This window comes from Chiloscyllium plagiosum, chromosome 22 (genome assembly GCF_004010195.1).
Source record: "Chiloscyllium plagiosum isolate BGI_BamShark_2017 chromosome 22, ASM401019v2, whole genome shotgun sequence".
In the NCBI taxonomy this organism is placed as follows: domain Eukaryota; kingdom Metazoa; phylum Chordata; class Chondrichthyes; order Orectolobiformes; family Hemiscylliidae; genus Chiloscyllium; species Chiloscyllium plagiosum.
In genome coordinates, this window is record NC_057731.1 from 32113688 (window position 1) to 32124667 (window position 10980).

Genomic DNA, 10980 nt, shown 5'->3' on the forward strand with positions numbered 1-10980 from the left:
GCTGTGATACTTCACTAAGAGGTGACTGAGAAAATAACTTCCAATATGAGGTGATAAGATATTTTGAGTAACTACGTCCATAGAATTGTACTGTTCAATAAGTCATTGCCTTCAGTACAGTCAAAGTGGGGGGAAGAACATCGTGGAGAAGGTGAAAAGAAAGGCAAGTTGGAAGCAAATGAACTTACTACAAACTCTTGCTAATGCTTGTTAATGTTGCAGATGGTCATTCGGTGTGCTGATGTGGGAAATATTTACCCTGGGAGGATCACCATACCCAGGCATTCCAGTTGAAGAACTTTTCAAACTTCTCAAGGAAGGCCACAGGATGGACAAACCAGCCAACTGTACCAATGACCTGTGAGTTTGTAATACTGTTTGTCGGACACAACTATCAAATAGAACAGAGGTGAATGGCTCAAAGATTGCAAGGAGAAAGTGAGGTCTGCAGATGCTGGAGATCAGAGCTGAAAATGTGTTGCTGGAAAAGCGCAGCAGGTCAGGCAAGAAGGGCTTATGCCTGAAACGTCGATTCTCCTGTTCCCTGGATGCTGCCTGACCTGCTGCGCTTTTCCAGCAACACATTTTCAGCTCAAAGATTGCAAGCCCAAGAATCTTTATACTTCCCACTGGGGACTAGAGATAAACTGAAAGAGATTTCTTCTGTGTCTGACTGTTACACCTGATTTTGGAATAGTTAAGAGTAATGCATAGTGCCAAAGTTAGAGAGGCTACAACACTTGGTGAACTCAACATCCAACAACAATGTAAATTGGAAAGCTTAAAAAAGTTACAGGTAGGTCCAGAAGTTTAAAATTCTATTACACAAATGATAGTTCCAAGAGTGAAAATTTTTGGAATATTGTTTGAAATATACTATCCTTTGTCTACAAGGCAAAGACCTGTGGGTGCTACTTTAAGGCAGTGTCTTGATCTGCAACTATTTGGGTGTTTAGATGGTATTTAGGAAAATGCGGACCGCACCTAATGGTGACCTATTTAAATAAGATTACTCATGCTGCAAGTGCCTAAACTTACACCCATGAATCAAGCCTTCAACCTCTTGAAACATTCAGCAGGGAGTAACAGCTCTTTTTTAATTGTTCATGGTAATTATCCTGCCAAAACTCTGAGCACCTCACCCAGGTCTTGGTTCATGTACTAGATGACAAAGTTATTATATATCGTAAACAATGACTTTGCATCACTAACTCTTAGCAATCCTTAATTATATTCTTATATTCAATATAAAATTTGACTATTTCACAAGATGCAAAACAAAGTACACATGATGGGATTTCTTAATTTTAAATTTCAAAGCTGTCCAAACATATTTCTCCAATCTCCAGGCTACTTGCCAATAGTACACTCATCTGAAAATTTCCCTGGATGCTAAAATTTAGGTTAAAAGTCTTGGAACTACAGATATTTTTGATCACTGAAAGTTGATGACGGATTAGAAATGTAAAAAATATATAACTTAACCATTATTCTTTACACAATGAGTTGGCTTGTGATTGCATTATAAAAATCTGTGGGGCATTGTAGAAAGTTGCTAAGCAACAGAGTTAAGAAAAATACTATTTGTATTAATTGCTTTACCAATTTAACTGCAAAGTAGTATGATATGAGAAAAATCCAGTTATAATTGATGTTGTAGGTACATGATGATGCGTGATTGCTGGCATGCTATTCCTTCACAAAGACCAACTTTTAAACAGCTAGTTGAAGATTTGGACCGAATTCTCACATTAACATCCAGTGCGGTAAGCTTACAATAATAGTTGATTGTAATATTCAGCTAAAATAATTTAAATGAGTTAGGCAAAACATGCGCAAAGGGCACTATTTATTATAAAACCAGCAAAAGCAGTTCTTTTTTATGTAATGAATTACACATTACAGACCATACAGCCATGACTGCGAGACAATAATCTTGATGAAAATGTTTGAAGAAAAGCATTTTTATTGGTGCCAACTAATTGGCACCAACAATCAGCAATCTTTCTCAAGTGACATCAAATATTCATAAAAAGAGAAGATTCCCAGCTGATGCTTGCAATCCACAATGGTATTCATGATCACTGAAATGCTCTGTAGTGACCTTTGGCACAGACTGCACTGAAAATCTGTCCACTTGATTTTGGAGACTATCTCTTACCACTGTTTGTTGGTGAAGAAAGCAAATGTACCAAATCTGTGCTCTTGTTATCAAACTGTTTTAAAATCTCCAGTCCAAAGCTAATCATAAATTTTAACTGTAGCTTTTATGCCACAATGTTGACCTCTTAGCAATCATAATTTTAATTTTGAGAATATAGGTTATTATTGTACCCATGAGCTAGGTACTATTTGCATATTGATAGCAGTTCAGACTTGTAGTCTGCACTTCTGCCACACTTATGTTAACGGGGTTTATGTTTACAGCATGAACTATCGAAACTTGTGGCAAATATTTCAGGTAGGAGATTTTGGATTGAAATGAGCATTTACTGGATGTTTAAATTTACAGTCCTGTTCTTTGATATGTTATTACATTTTGGAATATTGTGTAGCGTGAGCAGATAACAAACATACATGAAATCTCTGATTATAGCCTAATGCACTTTCACAATTGATTGAGCAAATCAATTTCTGGACAATAACATTTCAAAATCAAAATGAAACAAGTACATAGGACTGTAATAGGAATTTTTTTTTTACATTATCTTAACACTTTTATTGCCTTACTAGGTGGAGTTATAGGTTAAATGTAACATACATTAACTTTTCAGTAGCTATGCTAATGTCTTATGGCATCTAGATAAATTTGTTTTGGTTTTAACCTAATTAATCTACTAAAATTTGATTCTTCGATAGTGCATTGTCAAGAAAATAAATTACATTGCATAATTTTAACAAATCTGCACCACTCTATTGGCAGGACTATTTGGACCTCTCTGCACCTCTAGAACAATATTCACCCAGTTATCCTGATACAAGAAGTTCTTGCTCATCGGGAGACGACTCTGTATTCTCTGATCCTATGCCCAGTGAACCATGTCTTTCAAAATATCAACCGCACATGAATGGCACCATTAAAACATGAATAAAAAAGCCACCATTTGCCAAATTGACTTTTAATATGGCCTTTCCTGTTTCAAACGTATCTTTGTGGAACTTGGGGGCTCCAGAATGGAATGTTTGTTCGGTATGGTTATAGCGGAAACAATGCAGCATAAGGACTGGAACGGAATGTTCATGGAGAAAATGTGCAGCCAAATATATTTTGTTGCTAAGGAAGACAGAATAAGTCTTAAGACCGACATTTTGCTTTGGTGACGAGGCCAATTTTCATTCCATTGCTGTTTGGACTTTAGGCAAGACCTGAAGTAAGAAGTTTTGCCTAGATTGTTAATTTTGTAATATTGGAAAATTTATCCAGCATAGAACTTCAGAGTCAAAATATGTGCTGGCTGTAATGTAAATATACCCAAATATGTATATATATTATATATATTATATATATTTACAGTGAATTATTTTTTGTATGGATATAAAGGTGAGTCTATTGCAATCAGAAATGAAAGCAAATTTTGTTAGTTAATCGCTTTTGAAAAATGCTTCTGCAGCGATTCCTAGCACTTCAGTTATGAAACATTTTCAAAACACTTAAAATATTCTTTGTTTTCAGGGAATAATAATTTATTTAACTGATTTGGTATTTAACAGCAACAATTAAAACAATTAATCTTTGATGTTTCTTGTATTTTGTGTAGCTTTTGCTAGACAGCATATAGACTGACCTGTAGAGCACAATGGAATGGATGTTTTCATTGCGTTGTTTAAGTAGTTGACTGACCAAAAAATTATGGTAGGAAGCTGCAGATAGAGTTTCAGTTGAGGGTCTTATTAATATTTTCAAATTGTGCCATGTACTGGATTTGAGCACAAGCTAACATACAAACTTAGCAGTCCATTAGAAAATTACTTGTGATGTTGTTTTGGATATGATGACTTGCTTCTCCTATAGCATGCTAATGGTGAACAAGGGTTGCCGTCAAGGGGGACGTTGGGTGACAAGAGTAACTTCATTCTTGCCTTAACCACAACATTGTGCTTTCCATTGGCCCTTTCTTTGCCAAAATGTGTACATAAATGTTGATGATTGTGGTGTATTGAGAGGGGTGAAGATCCATGTACATTTATTTCCTTAATGCCATTGTTGCTAGCATCCGCAGATACAGCTTTGTAATGGTGGCAGTGACAGTAAGCTGCCAAAGTTCTTTAGTGGAGGAAAGCCAAGTAAATGTTGCCCTTCACTCCCTATGTGCTCCAAAGGCTTCTCCGAAGTTCTTCTTTTCTGTTCATGTTTCTTTAATTGACTGGCTATCTTCTCACATGCTGTGATGGGTACCCTGTTGCAGCAATACCATGATTCTCCTTTTTATCAACAGCATGGCCTGCAGTGGTATTGGAGCAGGAAATTGCCTTAATTGACCTGAATGTACTTGATTTGACCCTACTGGGTTAAGGGAATTGACAGGTGCATTGCTGTAGACGTAGATTCCTTTTGGTCCTGTTTGGCGTTTTAGATCATGTTAGCAACAACAAATCTGAAAGTTTTATTTGAGTAGTTGTACAATGAGCCATTTTTTTTAAAATGGGAAATTACAATTAGAATTTTTTTAACATTAGCACAAGCTGAATGTGTACTTTATGAGACATGCAAAGTTACTTTATCTATGTATTTTTGATGTAGATGATCTAATGTCTGCTTATGCAACCTAGATTATCTGGGGGAGAAAAACTGCTTTATTCACTAAAATAAGGTCCAAAACTGGTTCCTTTTTGAAACTCCTAACCGCATTATTATGAACAGCTGTCAGAAACGGACACACATGTTGTGAACATTTCAAGTCCATTGTGAAGTAAGATCAAAATCTATTCCTTGATAAAATTTTGAAAACAAAATGATTTTGTGTAATATGACTGTGCTACTTTCTACATCAGTATTGCTTGACATTCTATTCAAATAGGTTTAAGATGGAGACATGTAATGTCATGTTTTATTAAGTATCATTGATATGAATGTTTGGGTCCATTCAAATGCCCTGAATAATTACTGCCATAATTTTCAGTATTGTAATATCCCAAGAAAGATATTTCTTATTACATTAGAAATGTATGCCCACTGTATTACCTCCAATAGTGAGCTTTCAAGTAGCACCAACATGGCCAGTGAAGTAAGAATACCTTTGCAGGTCATCAGACTTTCGAGAACACAACACGAGACCTCAATTGCCAGAATGCACCTTCTTCTGTGTACTCAGGACCAAGCATAAAATGTGCCCTTTTCAAACTTCTTTACCATCTAAAACAAAATGTTTTTGATCTTGCATTCATTTATTAAAATAATATACAATTGACTAAAGGATATTCTGCTAATTATTGGTGGGTAAGTGGGCCAGATTTCTAGAATGGTGTGATTTATCGTGCAAAACAGACCTTATTAATTAGCTGTTTACTGCCCTGAAAAATATGCTTCTTGCTTTCTAACATTAACCTATGTTTGTCAAGATTGGAAAAATCTTTTGCATTTTTTGATGTTCTAAATAATATGCATTCAGCTTGAATAATCCTCATTTGTGATTGTTGCAAGTATGACCTATTTCTAGATCAAGATTTTAAAGTGCACTTTAGAAAAAAAAGCCAACAGCTAGCCAAATTCGATCACCTTTGTCAGAAGAGGTAACTATGGTACTGCAGATTATAGGTGTTGTCATTTAGATTAAATGTGAGCCAGTTGATAAATTCTCATACATGACACAGCATGTTGCTTGTTCAGTTCGGCTACGAAACCTTGCCAGTTTCAGTGAAAGCAAAACATTACCAACTCAAGATAATGATGGATATAATCCAGCATTTTCTTCCAAATTATTGTGTCAAAGTGGGATTGAGAAGAAGAAACAACAATGCGAGATTTGTTTGCCTGAATCAAGATCCATGAACTAATTAGATGATGTAATACGTTGTGAGGGGCAGGAAATCAGCAAGACCAAACTGTAGAATAGCTGCTTTGCTTCCATGAGAAAGAGCTTGTTCCCTCTTTTTTTACATTCCAGTACTTTGTATATTTTTATAAAGCATTTACGATCCTTTGTGTTATAATGTTCAGATTTGTGCATGAAATTCATAATACAATGTATATCTAATTTATTGAATTTTTTTTTACAAAAAATTTCTATTTTGTTGTTACAATTTTTCAAATAATTAAAAGCCTAGTTAAGGCTGTAAATGATTTGTTTATATTAAAGATTTGCTTCTATATGATACTTTCTTTTTCTCAAATAATGTTGGGCACACTTCTATTAAGCAAAAAGAAAATGTAACCAAAACCTTTTACCTAGTTTAATTTGTCTTTAAAAGCCAAGAATCACGCCCACTTAATTTAAATGTTTATAGCTTTTCTTCCCAGGAGTGTTCTTGTAAAATTGTTGACCAGCACGGAGGTATTTAAATGTTTTGTATTTTGTTGATGCTGATAATTTGAGAGATCTTAAAGGAGACAATAAAATATTCTATGCCCACAGTGGAAAATAGCAGCCTTTTGTATTAAGTGTTTGGCCACTAATAAAAAGCAATAAATCAAAACCTTAGCTATGTGTCATCAAGCTGTTATGTTTGAAATGAGTAATTGCTTAGGAATATAAATATCGACTTTGTTTGAATATGGGTGTTAACCTCATCATTTGTACTCCACGATAAGAAAATGATGGTGTTGAACACAAGAACTTTGTCCATTCAAGTCCAGAAAGCATTAAGTATTTTCTAGGGTATATTTACAAAATGTTACAAGTGGTAGATTGACTTGTATTACAAGACAAAAGACTATGGGGATGATTATAAACTAGAGGTCACTGTAGTAATTTGAAAGCATATGTTAGCACAGCTAAAAGAAGATTGTAATTACCATTTTGTTACATCTTTACACCATTGCAGCTCACCTAATGTTGGAGTGTTTCATGCAGTAATGTTATAATTTAGGTCATCAAGTTCTGTTTGTTTGCCGGGTCAGTTTCATAATGTAAAATGATTCTGGCTTCCCACACAATCTGAAATACAGGGTGTTAAGTACAGCTTACATACTGCTAGTATGTTGTTGACAAGAATTTTTTTTAACCAACGACCAATAAAACTTCTAATATCAGGATATCACCAGATTTTAGAGTGGGTCTATACCTACCTTGGGCCAATTATCCAACAAATGCTTTCTATTTTTGCCTGTTACTTTGATGGCTGGTCTTCTGTCACTGTAACAAATGGACAATAAAGTAGAAAATGTTCTACACTATGATTCCGCAAATGTTCATTAGTCATTATTGTCACCACCAGTCGAACCTGCCCATTACCTCCACCTACTGCTAATCCTGCTGCTAAAGTTTTATATAACTTCACAACTGTTGACAGTAAGAGCAGAAATGTTTTTTCATACATCAAATGGAAAAAGCCATTGTAAGGATTTTTTCTCCAGTGCTTTAAATCTTACAACAAATGTTCGGTGATTTCAAAGCTTTTACTTATCTATGGTATTGAGATGTGTTCAATTCATCATTGGTCTGTGTTCTGGGAATTCGGATTGCAGCCTGAAGTGTAATGATTCAAACACTCCACAAGAAAGGCTAGCCACTCGCAAATGGCAAATCAATACCTCATCCTTTTAGCGTAGATTTTACCAGTATGTCTTAGTGATACAAATGCACTGCAGAGGAAAAGGAAAACATTCCTTGTATCTCATGTTTCAGTAGATATGCAACTTAATAATCATATACCGCGACTGAAGTAAAGATTGGAGAAGCTGAAAATGTAAGAAAAATTTGAGATTCTCTAGACCCTTTGCCAAAGCATCTGGAGATATGATACTGGGACAGGATGTACATGGACAGTGCCAAAGAAGAGATTAGCCTCAAGGTTCTATTCAAGATACATCTTAAGGTAGAGGTTGAAGGTGGCAATATCTTTGGTAGAACATTTATTTTAGGATTGAGTAAGTTAGTAACACTGTACAAACTATATATTTTCTAATGTTGACAATAACCATTCCTTGCATTTATATAGTGTCTTCAGTTTAAAGCAAACCAAAGTACTTTACAGGAGAATTATCAAATAAAATTTGACATTGAGCTACAGAAGGTATTAAGGGGCAGTGTGGAAAGATGACTAAAGAGGTAGGTTTTAAACAGTGCCTTTGAGGAAAGAAAAAAACTTGAGAGCTTGAGGGAAAAAGAATTCCAGATTTTAGGGCCTAGGCAGCCAAAGGCATTGTTGCCGATATGGGAAGCATTTCAGTAAGCTGGACCTGAAGGAATACAGCTGTCTTGAAAGAGTGTGGAGGTGACAGGGATAGGGAGTGCCAAAGGAACACAGGAATCTGAAAACCAGGCAGAATATTTGAAACTAGAGGTATTGCCTAACTAGGAAACAAATTGAGTCAAGAAAAACAGGGTGCTGGGTGAATAGGATGGTGCAGCAGAGTTTTGGATGAGTTTAAGTTTATGCACCGGATGATAAGAGGCCAAATGAAATTCCGTAGTCGGAGCTCGATGTAACAACAGCATTGACGTTTAGGTCATCAACAAAGGAGCTGATTGTGAAGTCAGATGAGGTGAAGTCAGGCGGTCTTGGTGATGAGAAGGCTAGGTGGTCTTATCACTAATATCACTAATAGCATCAAGTTTACAAACAAACTAGTTCAGCTTCAGACAGTTGCTAGGGAGAGGGATGGAGTCAATAGCTGCGGAACAGAGCTCATAGTGAGGACGTGAAAACAATGACTTCAGTTTTCCCAAAGATTTAGTCGGTGGAAATTTCTGCACATTCAACACTAGACGGTAGACAAGCAGTCAGGCAATTTACAGACAGTGCAGGAGTTATGAAAGGTGAAGTGGGATAGAACTGGGGATGTTATTATACATGTGGGTAAACTTTGGATGATGTCGAAGGGTAGTAAACAGCTGTGAAATAGGAGGGATTTAAGAGACAAAAGAACTAATGGTGCAGGAGCAGGAAGAGAAGTTATGCTCTGGCTGTGACTGAATAGATAAGAATGGAACTAAATGAGAGGAGATAATTACAATTGGACAACAGTGAAGGATTGATGTAGTCACACATTTCAAGATCAAGAAGGGTGACGAGAGAGATTTTACAATGGTTTATAGTCACATTGGATATAATTTGTGACTTTGATAGCCATTTTGGCATCACAGCAGAGGTGGAAGTCTGATTGGAGCCATTCAGTTTGGAATTGTAGGAAAAATAGGCATTGATTTAGGAGATGGCAGCATGTTTCAGGGGCATGAGAGAGAAAACAGAGATTGGATATAGGACAGTATTTAAGATGTGTTTTAGAGTCAAACATTGCTTGAGAAAATTTATGTGAGAAACTCTAGATAAGTTCATGTTGGAGCTAAATTAGAAGTTTGGCCGGAAGGAAAGGGGTCGAAGCAGCAGAGGAAACTGATTAGATAATATTGACCTTAGTAGCAAATAAATGTCAGCACCCTCAGACTTGTAGGTGTAGGTGAGGGCAGAGGAAATCGGGTCAGGAAGTCATCAGTTAGAAGACAGTTTGCAGTGGAGAAATGAAGTCAAAAAGCACAGTTGTGGGGATAAAAAACAAAATATCTGAGGGAAAATGGCTATCACTGAATGGAATTTTTAATTAAAACAAATCACTTTTATTTCATACCTTCATGAGCTTGATAAGTTTTAGGCAAGACTTTCAATGCACAAATATACACAAATATTGTGACTAGGCATATTGTTATTGCTTTACATGGTCTTCCATTCCAATTTCACCCAGTACAGTATTTATCCAGTTAAAGGTTCTTTGCTTCTCACAAGACCTGGGTTGCAATCTTTGTACAGAAACTGTGAGATATTGAAATATATCCAATCCTGCTAACATCCTTCCTACCATTTTGTAGTAGTCCAGATTATGGAGTCACTGAAATCCCCTCTACCCTCTTGGATGAACATAAATAATCTAATGACTAATATTTTTTTCTTCAACCAATGTCATTAAGACAGTTTAAATGGTAATTTATTACATCTCTATTCCTGGGACATAATCATGCAAGGAGAAAGTGAGGTCTGCAGATGCTGGAGATCAAAGTTGAAACTTTATTGCTGGAACAGCACAGCAGGTCAGGCAGCATCCAGGGAACAGGAGATTCGACGTTTCGGGCACAGGCCCTTCTTCAGGAATCATGCAACATTGGCTGCTGCATTTTCTGTCACATACAGTCCATTGTTAATTTGGCTCTTGTGCTTTCAGTTGTCCTGAGGTTTGAAGGTTGAAGGAACCACCATGGCATGCATGATGTGACAATTTAGGTTCTGTGCCTCTTCTCAAAGCCAACAAGCTATCTCCAAGCCTTTCTATAATACTGCATTATAGTGTCAAGTGATGTCAGTGAGGAGGTTTTGTGGCACATCAGGTCCCTGCCTCAGCCTGAAGGTCTACACTTAATTCCCACACCACAGCTTGTTACAATATAGCCAAATGGGTTGATATCAAGCTGCAAATCCTTCCAACCTGCCTTTGACAGAAGGAGAAAGTGAGGACTGCAGATCAGAGCTGAAAAATGTGTTGCTGGAAAAGCGGAGCAGGTCAGGCAGCATCCAAGGAGCAGGAGAATCGACATTTCGGGCATAAGCCCTTCTTCAGGAATGAGGAGGGTGTGCCAAACAGGCTAAGATAAAAGGTAGGGAGGAGGGACTTGGGGGAGGGGCGTTGGGAATGCCATAGGTGGAAGGAGGTTAAGGTGAGGGTGATAGGCCATAGAGGGGGTGGAGAGGTCGGGGAGAAGATTGCAGGTCAAGAAGGCGGTGCTGAGTCCGAGGGTTGGACTGAAATAAGGTGGGGGGAGGGGAAATGAGGAAGCTGGAGAAATCTGCATTCATCCCTTGTGGTTGGAGGGTTCCTAGGCGGAAGATGAG

At 37.0% G+C, this 10980-nt stretch overlaps 1 protein-coding gene across 1 annotated transcript in view; it reads left to right on the top strand.

Annotated features, from left to right (window-relative positions):
- LOC122561180 (fibroblast growth factor receptor 2-like) overlaps positions 1-6638 on the top strand; it is a gene marked incomplete at its 5' end in the record, with an annotated part of 65039 nt that extends 58401 nt beyond the window's left edge. The window contains 3 exons of the mRNA XM_043712700.1: positions 223-360; positions 1661-1766; positions 2924-6638. Coding sequence (XP_043568635.1) covers positions 223-360; positions 1661-1766; positions 2924-3088 — 409 coding nt within the window. The remainder of the gene's footprint in view (positions 1-222; positions 361-1660; positions 1767-2923) is intronic.
- Between the last annotated feature and the right edge of the window lie 4342 nt (positions 6639-10980).